We start from the raw sequence: 15,453 nt of genomic DNA on the forward strand, positions 1-15,453 counted from the left end.
CGACAGCGTGTCGGCGTGTCGATCAGCCATCAATCCATCAACTGATAGCCATGTCACCCTCTCGGCGCCTAATGGTTGCCCTCCATTTGCTCGGATCGCTGAGGATGTGTGATCCGGCCAGCAGCAGGTGGCATTCACACTTCATACTTCACACTCACACCAGATCAACTCATTAGACGGAAACAAATTTAGATACTCGGTGCCTGACTGTAGTGTCCCCCCCCCAAAGATTCAACCTTCCGCAGCTTTCCCCTGGTTTCATCCTTCATCTCCTGTCTTCTCGTATCGATAAAACATTTCATGGTTTCATTCATCTTACATATCCTATGCTTCAAGAAAATATTTGCAGATGCGCCCCCCATATGTAAGAAAGCCACTGAAATTGGCGGGGATGGTTCTGTGCATGAAGCAAGCTCTGCTCTCCTAGCGATCCCACACATTCTCCTCTTCCAGCCCTCCATATGCCCAATTTGGCCGCGTCGTCGGTTCATCATCATCCCCTGCTCGATCGGTTGGGCTTGCAGCTCTGGTATTCTCCATCGTGCCATCTGCGCTATTTTCAAGATAGCTCGGCCGTTCATCAACTGGCTCCCCAGAGGGTCTCCTAAGTGAGAGGTCAGTGCTGTTCCATTCCACCGCAGAAAGATGAGATATATGAGATGGTGCAACATACTGGAAGTGCCTCTGGTCGGGCTCCAGCCAGGTCGATCCGAACGCCTTCTGTGTATGCACTCTTTCCGCTTCCTCTGCTTTGTGGTCCTCCACTACCAAGTCCACCAGCTGACTGCGCTGGGAGCTGTGGGATATGGACGAGCTAGTCTCCTGACGAACTGTCTGGCGACCGTTGGGGGGTTCCCTGCGAGAACTGCGGGAACTGCCTTCACTTCGTGGGGTGCCTCCGCCATTGATGCGGGACTTACGGTGCTTTCGCGTCCGTTTCACCGCTCCAGGATTTTGTAGATTTGGGGAGCTTCGGTGGTGTATTTGCCGCTGATCCTCCGGCACTTCGTTGGCTGTGATCACGGGATACTGATTGCAATTAGCTCATCGGTGTCCTGGGATAGAGCGCCATACAGCTTGACTTACATTCCAGTCGCCGAATTCAAGAGTGCGTGCATTGGCAAAGAGTCTCTCATCCTCATCGTCAAGACCCATCTCTTCAATGTCACTGTTTGATCGAAATCGACTGAGCATGCTGCTTCGTCGATCGCGACTGCTTCCTTCAGACCCTGACAGTAACGGCGTTCGACTGTTAACCTCGCCTGGCTTGGGGATCCAGTATTTCGCTTTACCCCCACGCTCATACCGCATGCCGTGCATCACTCGCCTGACACGGGAGTTGGACTCGGCATGAGGGATGATGTGATCACCGGAATCAAAGAGTCTGTACTCGTAGTTTTCTCCTCGAAGGGTCATCTTTGTGTCTTCAATAAGGTCGCGGATACCAAAGGAATCGCGAAGGGCAAACTTCACAGGCAGGCGGGCAGCTGAAATGGTGGAGTCGGCGTAGTCATGCCAGGAGAAAGCGTACCAGTGGGTAATGGCGAAAAATGGCATCTCAAAGCAGATCAAACTGTCCTGAATCGCAGCGGCGAGATTGTCGGGTGTATATCCCGCCACGCCGTTGGATAGAGCGCCCAGCCACTGCAAGATGGACAAGAAAAAGCCTTGCCAGTAAGAAGCAAAAATGATAAGCTTGACACACAGGAACTTAGGAACCGGACGGAATGGTGCCAGGTCGTTGTGCAAACAGACCCAAAACATGGCTAACGAATAGAGACTTATGGTCACGCTGACATTGTACACGATACCCGTCCAGAGATACCCCGATGTCAAGCCCAGATAGCCTTCCTGATAAGTGTCCGTCGCTTTCATGACAATAGAGATGATAGCCAGAATTGGCTTAAGCCATGTATACTGAAGAATCCCACGCTTGACAGCCAAGAAGGTCTGAGGGTCGGAGATATCCACTTTGGGCAGGATATGGTTCAATGGCCAAGCATGTTGAATTGGAGGACGTCCATGAGTCATGATAATCAATGCTCTCTCGCCTCCAAGAAAGTTGATGAGTAGTTGGAAGAAGGTATAGATCGTGAACGCCTGCAGTGCACCGTAAGCATATGGCCAGCCAGTTGTCGGCGCGCATAGCTTACCTCGTAGACATCGCGAACGGGGTCCAGCCACATCGCCGCTTTCAATGATATAATGCTAGCCCAGGAGGAAACCGCATAGATAGGGACCCTATTGCAATCAGCATTGCGCCAACATGGTTGTCAATACAAGTGGAGACGGACATCAACAGTATGCGGACAACATATCGCTGGAGGAGTGGTTTTCGATAGTTTTTCCTATGCCACAGTCAGAACAGAACTAGGATGAGATGGAAGGTTTGGATGGTCGTACGTCTGAAGCCATATGGACCTAAGATCGAGATGATCGCTTGTTATCAGCACATGTACCCTTCGGGGGGCCACCAGGGGCAGCGGGGAAGGAGAGCTTGCTCACAGGAGAGACAGAAGTGAAGCTACCAGCGCAGAAACACCAGCGACTATCACCACCGCTCGTGCCAGGCTCGAGCCTGTACCACCGAAGGATGAAATGCTACTCATGATCAACAAGTTATCGGTAATCGCGGTAGTTGACCGCGTGCGCTTTCAAGGCAGTGTCCGCGGGCAGAGCATTCCGTTTCAGACCACCAAAATGTCACCAAGCGCCGGACATGATCATCGGACGGGTATAATCGTGGAGCTGAAAACTTCCCAAGACCTTCCACAGCGAAGAGCTCCCTCGCATGACGGGTGGGAGAGAAAGCAAGGTCGTGCGGTGAATATTGCGTGGACATCGGGGGGGTGGGATCCTTATCCATCAGGCCCATTCCTCCGCTCTAGCTTGAGACACCGCCTACTGACACTCTGTGACTGGTTCCGTGACGGCAGCCTAGTCTGAGCTAAGCTGGTCTAGTGCGCGTCCGCCGCCCGTCCCTCCGTCGGAGCTTCCCCGTCCTCTCCACCATCTTTTTGTGACCCAAACCCGCCATTCCAGCCTCAGTTTCAAGGAACCTGGGGCCTCCTTTTCCTTGTTCTATTCTGCTTGAAATGCTGTCGCGAATTTTCCATATTGTTTGAACTATGCTTTCCCTCCAATTCCGGCTCTCCTTGACGGCGCATTGATTGTTTCGCCAAGTCACCATGTTCCCGAAGTACACGGGTTCTGGTAGGAGGATATTGCGACATGGCCAGCACAAGCTTGACAGCTTTATCGCTGACCCCGGATCCAAGCTTCAACTGGTTAGTTTTGTTGTCGCATTCTTTTTACAATGGCTAACATGCATTCAGGTTCTTCCTCCTTGAGCTCATTGTCTCCTGCATCCTGTGGGTTCTATTCATACTCTCCCCTTTCTCTACAAGGTGACCCGCTAACGATCATACTACCCAGTGTATTGTTCTTTTTACTCTACTTCAATCGCCTCTTTGCCACCCTCCTGTCATACGGAATCCGCGCTTATACTTGGCATTACTATCGTGCCTATGTCGACATCCGTGCGCTTCAGATCTCCCTGTTGGGAGGGAGGGTTTTCTTCAAAGGCATCCGATACCATGGGGTGAACGAGACTATTTTTGTGCATGGAGGTTTCATAACGTGGCATTATTGGAGACACTCGGTGAGGCAGACGGACCTTGCGAATGGTAGACCCGACAATCAACGATCCCAGGATGAAACCCAACACAATGGAACCACCAGTGCCAGCGCGAGCAGCAGTAGCGATCGAGGCGAACAAGGAGGGCTAAAAAGTACGAACTCGCTTCCTTGTCGCATTACCGCCAAACTTTACGGTCTGGAGTGGTTTGTATATAATCGAACTCCAGCCTACGAGGGAATCCTTGCTGGCTTCAGCCCCCCGCCGCCCGCGCCATCGTTCACCAGACCGCAGTATCCTGGAAGCAATACCTTGGATTCCCGACTGAAAGATGATACGATGGATGGTTCTGCGGGGCATACTCCTGACCAGGCGTCCGATCTCCACGGCAGTCGTCGCAATAGCGAGATGAAGGAGACGGTCGCGTCTGCGGCTTCGGAAGGCAATGGGCAAGAGGTAGGGGAGAGCCTATCTAGGTTGCTCCGGCTCCTGCCCATTAGAATCGAGTGTGACAAAGGTGCTATTGTCATGGGCAACGAAAACACAAGATCTGTACTAACTGCCATCTTCGATGGCGCCACGGGTTTGATCGAAGCCTGCGATTCTGGTCCCCTCGACCTTTACCGGCAAGTGTTCTCTTTCGACTTCACCCACCCGGTCATACAGATGCGGCCCAACCCAGACTTCAAGCAGAATCAGATCGCTGCTGCGAAAAGCCTCGGTTCAACCCGGTCGGAGCAAATGGAAACGAAACGCAAACGCGACACGATCTTTAACTACCAACTGCAAAAGCGCCGGGTCTGGCACAGTATCCGTGATCTTATTCCGTACTTTCAGACTTCTGTTGAATCATTCCACATACATGAGAAGAATCCAGAGGCGGCTCCTCGAAGCTCGGTCGACATCCCCGATGACACACGCTGGGTTGGTCTTTCTCGATATTTGGATGAAAGCTCCCAGGATGACCACGAAGAGTGGAACCCTGTCGAATATGCCAGGTTTTCCACACTGATTGATAGTCCCAGCATGACTGTGGCCTACTACTGGGATATCCCTGGTTGTGTCAAACCGTCCCCCGGTGTACCGGCACCGACACCGGCACCTTCAACTTCGGCATCGGATATCAATGGCGCACCACCTCCGGAATGGGGAATCGATGTGAAGATCGGCGGCGGCACTATCAACTATGGTCCTTGGGCTGATAGAGAGCGAGTAGGCTTGCAAAATATATTTTTCCCTAATGCCTACAAAAGCTCGCAGCCGGTTGACCCGCTGACCCCCGGTGAGCTGAGAAAGAACTCTGTATTTCGCCTACGGATCGAAATCAACGAAGAGTTGACATTGCGTATCCCAACCCGGGAGCCATCAAAGGATTGGCAGTGGAAAGGCCGTGCTGACGCAATACGAGGTGTTTCCAAACTCCGAAAGCAATCAAGTCGAAGGCAGTCGCGCGCAGGAGACGGGGATAAAGGCCATATTGGCCCTGACATACGCCCTTTCGGATGGCTTTCACTCCGTGTCGCGGGCGATTCCACCATAAACTATGCCATGGATATGGTAGCATCGGCCTCAGGGTTCCATAGCCAGCTTGACCTCGATCTTCGAGAAACCAAGATGTTGTCCAGTGTCAACCATGCGCTGTTGTGGCAATGTCCTAGACAACTTGTTAGCTGCGATCTCTCCGTACCACTGTCTTGGAACAGCCTTCGGACCTGGGTGTTCGACGTTAAAAGCACAGATATGGAACTATTTCTACTGCGTGATCATATTTTTCTTGTGACGGATCTCGTCTCTGACTGGGCGTCGGGCCCCCCACAGGACTATCACACGTTTGTACCGTTCATATACAAGCTCAAACTGTCTTTTGACAATTTCCGCTTGTTTCTGAACGTCAATGACATGAACATTGTCAGCAACCCTTCGGACCTGAATGACAATCGCTCGTTGGCTATCAAAGGCACGACACTCACTTCCGACATCAGCATCCCTTTAAGCAAATATCAGCCTGAGCAGAACACCGTTGGGTTCAGCGTCAATTTGGAGGATGGAGGCATAGACTATCTGACTCCAGTATGGGATACGCTACATTCTTTTTTGCAAGATAAATCGACTGCCACGTTGAAAAGCCTCTTCATTGAAGGTTCATATAACTACTATCTGTCAACATCCCCGGAGCTGACAGATACGTTGTTGTTAAACATTGACGGGTTTTCTCCCAGGCTCTATCTTTTTGGATTCTTGATACGGTCATTCATGACAATCAGAGAGAACTATTTTGGAGAAGAAATGCACTTCAAAACTCTAGAGGAGTATCAGGAGCACGCATACCAGCAGGAAGAGTCTGGATCGCATGGCGGAGTCAACCCAAACAAGAAGTCAAACGACCTCGATGTGATCGTGCACGTAACTGTTAACAATCCTTGCGCACTCTTCCCAGGAAATATTTATGGCTACTCCGACTGTCTAAGGCTTACCGCGCCTTTGCTGGAGGCCGACCTTCGATTCACGAACTACTACATGGACTTGCAGTTCTCCCTAGCCCCTCTCAAGGTGGGCTTGGAATCCAGCGAGGTAGAGGAGAAAGTCCTTCCCGCGGAGACCCAACTTTTCATCGATGGTGTTTCTATATACGGCCACCGTCTATTCGGACTGCCCCCTGCTGAACCTACCTATGTCTGCAATTGGGACTTTGGAGTTGGTCGCATTATTGGAGAGTGCTCGCCCGAATTCTTGAGCTGTCTTGTAGCAGCATTGCAAAGCTTCGACTTGACGTTTGACAATGAGGAAAATGCGCTGCCACCATTATCTCCGATCCAGCTTCATGATGTCACCTTCTTACGGGCCAAGATGGATTCTATCCATCTTTCTGTTCTCCTAGACAAAGCCGCGCTGATGGTCATGTCAGGGCCAATAACGACAGAGTTCAATGATCTGGCGAATGCAAAGTTTTCCAAGCGGATGAAGCTCCTCATACCGGACCTTTCCATTGCTGCAATCGACTACCAGTTCTTGGGTCGATTTGGAAGTTTGCTGCATACGGAAATCACGCCTCTCGCGCTTATACAGTCTAATCTGAAGATTATGATGGTTCAAAGAAGAAGTGATATTAATGAAAGCCGGAAACTACAACAGGAGCATATCAAGGTGCATGATAAAAGGACACAGCGGACGCCGTGGCTACTCATGGATTGGGAGGACATGGATCCCGACTCGCTGCAGCACAATGGAGATGACTCTGTACCACCGACTATTCCTATACCTACAATGCCTGAGCCTATTTCGAAACACTCCGGCTTAGGGTCCTTGCAACCGCCGAGGCGACGCTTTTCTGCAGCCAGAAGCAATTTGAGTTCGAGAAGCTTTCTGGTTCTGCAAGATACGTTGAGCGTGAAGAGCGTACCTAAACGAGAAACACGTACAGCCACCCGACCAACAAATATGCCATCTAGAATGGGGAGGAATCAAAATCTGCATCGGGCAGCGACAGTCGGTTCAACTCCTACAGCATCTAAGTACCCGGATACGTTCAAGGATGGTCCGGTAAGCATATCTGGTGTGTCAAATGCGTGGGTCATGCCGGACTTCTCTCTCCATAAGACCGTCCTTGATGCATCACAACTCCCTTCGGAAAAGGACTTGCGCAAAGATGGTACTTCACCGAGGGGTAACCCTCCCGTTGTGGATATCGACCCGTTTTTCTCTTTCTCCGACAGTGATGTTACGACTTACACTAACCTTGCCATTGAACTGCCCGTTGGGATCAGGGGCTCCTGCTCCCCTGAGTTCCTTCACATTCTGTCTGCCTTCATTGAGCGATTTCAGCCAAAATCTCCTGTTGCAATTATTGATGCTCTTCAAAAAGAGGTCATATCAGACATTGTAGGATATGAAAAGTCAATGAGGCAGCCAAAGACGTGCACCAGTGTTGCCATCAAAGCTCCGTCAATACTCGTCAATCTGGTCAACTCTGAATTAGCTGCGAACGGTGACATTCATTCTCGTGACGAGTACAGGGTCGAAGTGTCTCATTTGCAGACTGAATTTAGGACAAAGGTGGAGAGGCAAAAGGGCGATCTCCTTTCGGGCATAAATAAAAGCTCCATTGTGCATGCGGCTGCAAGCAATCTTTCGATATCTGTCCAAGGTACCAGTTCTGAGATGTGTCAACAAAAAGCCGAATTTAGTTGTATCTTTGGCGATATGAACTTTTGGCTTGTGGCTAATCCTAGCGTGAGATCAAACTTTCAGGTCAGATCATTCGACACTGTGACTTCCACGAAATCCGTGGAGCACCTCGCCTCCCTAGTCCGCCGAACAACTACAATGTCGGATTCCCTTGCATCCTCATTCCAACAGAGCTCATCAATCGGAAACAGGCGGTTGCAGTATCTCATACACTTCCTTACCCAACGAGCTAAGGACATTCCAGATCCAACATTTCTTGTTCGCATATCGTACGTGCTAAGAGTTGCACGTTCCCATCTGCGACAGCACGACTCCTGGAAAATCATCTCACGCTTGCGGAATGTCTACTCCCATATGTCGCCGGATCAGCGCCAGGTGTTGGCATCCAACTGCCTCCATGATGCTTTTGTGCTTCCTTCAAACGCTAGAACTGTTGTACTCTCTGATTTCGATCAATGGCGAGCCTGGGACTTAGCCCATGTTGAAAAGAGTTATGTGATGCGAAGGATATGGAATACTTCTGATTCCGATTCCGATTCCGAGAAGACATTGACAAGCCTAATGTTCACTTCTACGGTGAAGCTATTTCGCTTTTCTATCGACCCTGGGCCGAAAGAGAGCGATTTTATCGTGGAAGATTTGTCGACTGCCGTCTCAGTTCAGCCCAGTGAACTACCATCGACAGACCAAGGGCGCCGACTCAAGGAGGCAGTAGTCATACAGTCGTATTGCTCTTCCGTTGGCCTCCACTTACGATGGGAGATCCTAGATCTGGTGGAAGGAGTCCTGAAAACAATGTCTACAGTCACACTGGAATCTACGCCTCCGCCCCAGAGTCGTGGCAGTGGCCCAGAAAAGCTCACCGAAATCCAGGTAATTTTTGGAGCTGACCTGGGCTCGATCATTCTCGATGGCATCAATATAAAGCTAGCGTTGACCGGTAAAGCTCTTAGGAGCTCGCTTGTGCAGAAACCCCCCAGCGCAGAAAGTCCGGAAATCATGAGCTTATTGTTGAGCTCCGAAGCTTGCTTCTCTGAACTCTCCAGCTCTTCCAAAGCTCTCATGCTCTGGAAAGTCAGTAGTCCTCATATGTACTGCTCTCTTTCAACTGAAGAAAACGAGGCAGAGTTGAACCACGAATGGAAGATTGCTGGTTCTTGCAGGAAACTCCGCTATGACATGAGGGAAGATGTGTTGGGCCTCGCACATACTGCTGATCGGTTGATAGAGGACGAGATTCATTTCATACAACAGCTTGTGAATAGTGTGGAATTGCCATCACATGAGCCGCAACTTGACAAAACTCCTCCGAAGAAGCGAGTGCGCAATAATTTCCACGTTGCCATGTTCCTGGACGATTACCGACTGAGCTTTTGTGTGCTTCCATCGCTGACATATGTCATCGCTGGAGAAGTAGCACGAACTTCAATCACACCGAAATTTGGATCGAAAATTGAAGTAGACTTTGACTTGAAGAAGAACGCACATACGCTTTTATCAAGCGAAGGCGGCAAGTGGCGTTCCCTTTCGACATTGGAGATACCTCCTATCAATGGTCGAGTCATTGCTGATGTCTCCTCGACACGCACTGATGTGGAAGTGGATGTCACTATTGAATTGATAAGAGTAGAGGCCAGCGCTGTGCGAAGCCTTCTTGGTGCCCTATCCAAGCCAGAAATTTCGCATTTGCTTGACGATCTGAAGCAAAGTCTCGAAGTCCTGCGGCTACATTTTAATGAGAACATTGCCCAGAAAAGACCTCCTCCACAGCAAAGCGTGTCTAAGAGTCACAGCATTTTGTACAAAGCACGCATGACAATGGCGGGAACAACTATTCATGCCAGGGCACCAGGGCTGAATGGCAAGAGCTATACCGCAGATATGGATATCAGCCTCGGTATGGTGCGCCTTCACCTAGACAACGGCCTCAAGGCAGGACATGCCTTGGAATACCCGGAGTTCCATATCGATACATCGAACATAAGCTTTGATTTGAGGAAGGAAGACGCACATCGCAGCCGCTCATACTGTACTTTTGCAATCGACGCCAAGCTTCAGGGTACCTCGACGACCAGAGAGAGTGGGGAAACTCGACGATTATTCCACTTAACCAGCAAAGGGTGCGATATCGAGCTTTTCCCAGAGACCGCCGCATTGGTGGTGGATATGGCTGCCCACTTGCAGGAACGCATAAAAACGTTGGACCTTTCTCAGGAGGTAAAGCGATTCAAACGACTGCGACATCGCGGCCACACGGAAGGCAAGGAACAGGAAATTCCAAGCATCAACGTTACGGATAGCGCTTCCTCCGAAGGCCTGTTCGACTCGATGTACTCCCTTGACTTCAACGATATTCAGATTGGCTGGAACATGGCAGGTGTACCACCAATGGCATCTGGACGTAGACCCGATGATCTGGTGTTCTCCATCAAACGTGTGGAATTGTCCAACAAGAAAGCAAATGCCGCTAAGCTTCGAATTGAGGACGTCCAGTTGCAGATGGTGCCTGTTTCTGGTAATAGACGGAAGCGCTCGCTTAATTCTGCTCTATTGCCAGAACTGGTTTTCAATGTGGCATACTCCTCAGCCGGAAAGGAGGTTCGACTAGCCTTCCAAGCTGCAGGGAAATCTCTTGACATACGCGCTACTTCTGATTTTATCTTGCCAGCGAGCGTGATCCGGAACTCTCTTGCCTCTGCTGCACGAACTATCCGAGAGGCCAATGCCACTTTAGTGACAAAGCCATCCGATGATAGCACCAAACACCGCCCACTCTTTGGAAATAAGCGCTTCCGCTCAGTTCTGGTTGACGTTGACTTTGCCGGGGCCGTTATGTCCCTACGAGGGCGACACACAGATGATACACAGGCCATGCTAGCGCCACCTTTGAAAGACGGCAGGCTTCCTGGGTCAACTTACGGGCACTACATACAAGGAGATGGAACAGCCACTGCAACGTTCAGAGCTCCAGGAGTAGCTCTAAAAGTCCAATTCGAGGACAACGGGCGAGATGACTCTGCTCTCAACGCGGAGTTGAAGGTCGACGCTTCTACAAATGTCCTCTACCCGAGCCTCGTTCCCCTGATCAAGCAGATGACCTCTACTATAAAGGAAGCCATGGGCGACCAACCAAAGTCGAGGAGGCCGTCCAATGCTATGATGCTGCAGTCGCAGAAGTTGATGCAGGAGACCCCTCTTGATGACAAAGGACCAGGTTCAATTCTTGGTCGGTGCAAGGTTAATGTAGGCATCTTGATTTGCAAACAGGAGTTCAGCTTAAGCTGTCAACCCATCGCGAGAGTAGCAGCTACGACACGCTTTGACAGTGTATATGTGACAGTCAATACCGTGCAGTCAGATGATCAAGAGCGATTTCTAGCCCTCTTGGTGTCTTTCAACTCATTGCAAGCATCCGTGAAGCATGTGTACTCAAATGAGTCAACCGCTAGCTTTGAGGTTGAGTCTATGGTCATGTCTCTTATGAACAGCAAACATCTTGGAAGGTCGAAAGGGATCTCGGTCGTTCTGAGAGTGAGTCCGATGGAAGTTGCCCTCAATGCGAAGCAGGTTCAAGATCTTCTGCTCTTCCGTGAAATTTGGGTTCCTTCAAGTGACGAGGTAGACACTGCCCCTCCTCCCGAGCCACAGCCCACGGAGACGCAGGCATATATCGTGCAGCGATATCAACAGGTCGCAGCAACCCCTGCTTTCCCATGGAACACCACAATCTCGATCGAGAAACTGGAAATCCAACTCGACCTAGGGTCTACGCTAGGAAAGGCGCAATTCGCCATCAATGACTTGTGGCTGTCCTCGAAGAAGACCTCCGATTGGGAGCAGACTCTCTGCATCAACTTCAATACACTAGGGATCGAGAGCAAGGGCCGAATGAGCGGTTTGGTTGAGCTTCAGAGTCTCAAAATAGCCACTTCCATCAATTGGCCAAATAGTCAGCAGGTCAACAAGACGCCTCTCATTCAGGCATCTATATCTTGGCTTCAGCTACAAGTCAAGGTTTCGTTTGACTATCAACCTTTCTTGATAGCTCACATCTCCAGCTTTGCATTCTTGATGTATAATGTTCGGCAGACGGATGACGCTCCTGGCGAGCGTCTCTTTAGCATACTGGATGGGGACAAAGTGCAGGTCTTTTGCACAAGCCTGACTGCATCACAGTCGCTAGCATTATACCAAGCGTGGCAGCGACTTGTGCAAGACAAGCAAGCAGCGTACGAAGCTTCTCTACGAGATGTGGAACGGTACCTGCGCCGAAAGACGTCGATCTTTTCGGAGATGGCGGAGGTCTCGTCCAGGGAAATTTCCAAACAGGAGGAAGACAAGATCGAGACGGCACCAATCACCTTGCACACTGGAGTTGTTGTCAGTATCAACACTGTTAGCATAGGGGTCTTTCCAAGCTCATTTTTCGACAATCATGTGTTCAAGCTGGAGGCGCATGATGCGCAGGCACGGTTTGATGTCTCCTTGCAGGACGGCAAAATACACAGCGCATTAGGCCTAACTCTGGGCCAGCTTCGTGTCGCGCTTTCAAACATTGTGCGGTCCGGGCCTATGGATACGGAAGAGCTACTTGTGAATGAGATCGCCAATCGTGTCACGGGATCCAGGGGAGGGACTATCCTTAAGGTTCCTCGGCTTGTGGCTCGCATGCAGACCTGGCAGGTCCCGGGCTCCCAGCAAATTGAGTATATCTTCCAGAGCACATTCGAGGGCAAGGTAGATGTTGGTTGGAACTACTCACGCATCAGTTTCATCCGAGATATGTGGGAGACTCATTCTCGTGCCTTGGCTACTCGACTCGGCAAGCCGCTACCCCCATCCGCGGTTCGTATCACTGGCGCCTTTGATGCGGAAGGCAGCGGCGACAAAAATGAGCCGCAGGAGAAGATCACGGCAGTAGTCAATGTTCCGCAGTCGAGGTATACATATGTGGCGCTGGAGACACCAGTGATCGAGACCCCTCAGCTCCGCGATATGGGCGAGGCGACACCACCGTTGGAATGGATTGGCCTTCAACGGGATAAGCTGCCTAACATTACTCATCAAATTGTCATCGTCACGCTTCTGGAGATTGCCAAAGAGGTGGAGGATGCGTACGCGAAGATTTTAGGATCTTCCTGATTTCACGCCGCTCTGTATATAAGTTCTACGAATAATAAATGACCCATTGTTGCTACTAAAGTAATATATAAAGTACTCCTAAATTCAATTTGAAGGAATTAAGATAAAAGAAGGTACCTTTATAATACGATTGGGGCCAGGGGTAGTCTTACTATAAGACGTTTCCCAATCAGGACGTGCCCTAGTCACAGGCCGGCGACGACGGAAGTTTCTTCTGCATATTAAACTATGAGTTGACCAGCACCAACTATCAATAGCCAACTGGGTTATATACACACAAGTCTCACAGCACATAAACAACAATAGTTGACATTCATGCCTGAATAGTATCATCCAATGGAGAGCCCCAAAATAGGGCCCCTTCCAATGACCGGAGTGAAGGTAAAATAGCAAGTAAATTGCGGCGCAATCACATGTAACATCAACCGCAATGTCTCCACAAATTTCACAGATACCTAAAATAAAATATGCCCATGAAAGTGACATAAACCGGAATCAATAGTAAATGTCGACGATAACCTAGAGGCGCACGCCTCTGACGCACTCTGGATTGTCGAACTGCCTCAGAAGGAAACACGGCACGGGGGTCACTCGGATGAGTTTCGAAGACTGCTTTCCGGGAAGGATATTGAGGCCGCCATATCACACATGACAGTGGGACCAGGTGACAGGTAAGAATTATGTAGCCCATGAGAACAACAGGAGGGTATAGCAAGGTAGTCATAAGATGAAGCTGCCAGTCGGGATGATGATGATGATGATGATGATGATATCTCTCGATGACTCCCATTACCGAATGGAAGATTCCGGCGAGGGCTCCAAACACAAATAGGACGTTGAAGCCAACTCTAGCATCCCATAAGTCCCTTTTCAACTGTCTCATTCGCGTGGGGACCTTGTTGGGATTGTTCCAAATGTTCTGGGCACTGCCAGTCACTAGAGACCTACCCCCCTGTGAACCGAATATATGGAATTGTATGAGAGTACAAATTCGGTCTTTTGGCGGTGTTTTGTCAGTTATACGTTGTATCTATCAGGGTTGAATGAGACGGCAAGACCTACCTGCACATAGCCACAGGTCACTAAAACAAGAAAATGCGGACAAGCGGAACCCCATTGCTGCCGCCTTGAGCCATTCGTATAGGAAAATGAGTCCAAAGGATACCAGGGATAATGGGATTTGGACCTGGAGTAGATGGTGTGGCACCAGCGCTTGACGTGATATTAACGCAGGAGCGATTATCGCACAACCGATACTCTGGCCTAGAGGTGACAAAACCCAATAAATACCAAAGTATGCCATAGAGTATCTCAATGAAGTGGGGATAGACTCCGCGGATGGTGCCCAGGGAGTAGCGATCATCTCTGTCAAGCCAGTGAGCCATCGTCGGCTCTGCCGGACATGACCTTCCAACGAGGACGGCACGCGTCCCAGTTGCAGCATTTCAGTGAGATATACGACGCGCTTCCCGTACGCTGGCAAAATGAACGATAGAGTCATGTCCTCCACTTCATTTAGCGTTGGAAATCCGCCCACTTGGACGGCTAAATCGCGGCGCATAAGACATCCCGAAGTTGTTGCTAGACTTGATCCCATTTCGTCCATCTTGGGCAAAATCACCTCGAAAAGCATTACCAGGCTTTAATCAAGCGGGTCTCCTGGGGGGAGGTTATAGTAGTCTTGCCTTGAACTTACAATTCCAACATTATCACCCCCCAACATATGAGGAAGCGTGGCTCGCAGAAAGTTGGGAGCAGGCAGAAAGTCTGAATCGAATATGGCAATAAACTCAGGCGGCTTGACCATTCCTCCCTGCACATCAAACAAGCCAAAGTTCAGGTTGCCTGCTTTTGCAAAAACTTTCTGGCTTGGTTTAGTTCCTCTGCTGTAGTAGAGGAGGTTTGGCCAGGTATGTTGCAACTCTTCTACCGCCTGTCGTACTTCCGGAGAATTTCCATCATCTAAGATGAGGACCCGGAATGCAGTTTGGGGGTAGTCAATGACACACGCTGCACGTATGGTATCGAGGATAATCTCGATTGGTTCACCGCAGCATGGCAGCATAATATCTACCGAAGGCAATGCATGGTTCTTAGTTAGATGAAGTTGTTTTGACGTTTCCCCTGTTCGTCTAGGCAATTCCATGCTCAGGGACTTGTCTATAGATAGTCAAGGCAAGATGGACGACCACTGTTAGATAAAGCACTATTCTTGAAACCAAGATTCGATAGGGTTGAGAACATACAAGTCCACAGGGCTTCGAATATCAATACCACCCACATCCAGTAATTGGTCTCAGGTGCACATATCAGACATGATAGCCGTAGCGCCATGTAAAGTGTGCAAAAGGACACGCCAACCCGGCGAACATGGCCGACGTACGTCTGCGCCAGTCGTATAATAGCTGGCTCCATTGCAGTGAACGTCTGAAGAGATATTTGCCAATTATGATAGGCAAGGTAAAATTGTTCTGGTGATACCTCCGACC

The 15,453-nt window shown here is 50.0% G+C and overlaps 3 protein-coding genes across 3 annotated transcripts; 1 reads left to right on the plus strand and 2 right to left on the minus strand.

Annotated features, from left to right (window-relative positions):
- Positions 1-423: 423 nt before the first annotated feature.
- AtWU_05879 (OSTA/TMEM184 family protein) lies at positions 424-2,609 on the minus strand (the record flags this gene model as incomplete). The annotated part of the gene is made up of 7 exons (XM_035500989.1): positions 424-604; positions 674-1,029; positions 1,087-2,100; positions 2,154-2,241; positions 2,295-2,348; positions 2,404-2,421; positions 2,506-2,609. The coding sequence occupies 7 exons, from the start codon at positions 2,607-2,609 to the stop codon at positions 424-426; spliced, it is 1,815 nt and encodes a 604-aa protein (XP_035356882.1).
- A 622-nt stretch (positions 2,610-3,231) lies between these two features.
- Positions 3,232-12,964, plus strand: AtWU_05880 (putative fermentation associated protein (Csf1); the record flags this gene model as incomplete). Its single annotated transcript, XM_035500990.1, has 3 exons — positions 3,232-3,287; positions 3,336-3,371; positions 3,436-12,964. 3 exons carry the CDS (start codon positions 3,232-3,234, stop codon positions 12,962-12,964), a joined length of 9,621 nt encoding a protein of 3,206 aa, XP_035356883.1.
- Positions 12,965-14,046: 1,082 nt separating this feature from the next.
- Positions 14,047-15,379, minus strand: AtWU_05881 (nucleotide-diphospho-sugar transferase; the record flags this gene model as incomplete). The annotated part of the gene is made up of 4 exons (XM_035500991.1): positions 14,047-14,150; positions 14,213-14,570; positions 14,661-15,124; positions 15,211-15,379. The coding sequence occupies 4 exons, from the start codon at positions 15,377-15,379 to the stop codon at positions 14,047-14,049; spliced, it is 1,095 nt and encodes a 364-aa protein (XP_035356884.1).
- Positions 15,380-15,453: the final 74 nt, after the last annotated feature.

Source organism: Aspergillus tubingensis (assembly GCF_013340325.1).
Source record: "Aspergillus tubingensis WU-2223L DNA, scaffold_7, whole genome shotgun sequence".
In the NCBI taxonomy this organism is placed as follows: Eukaryota; Fungi; Ascomycota; class Eurotiomycetes; order Eurotiales; family Aspergillaceae; genus Aspergillus; species Aspergillus tubingensis.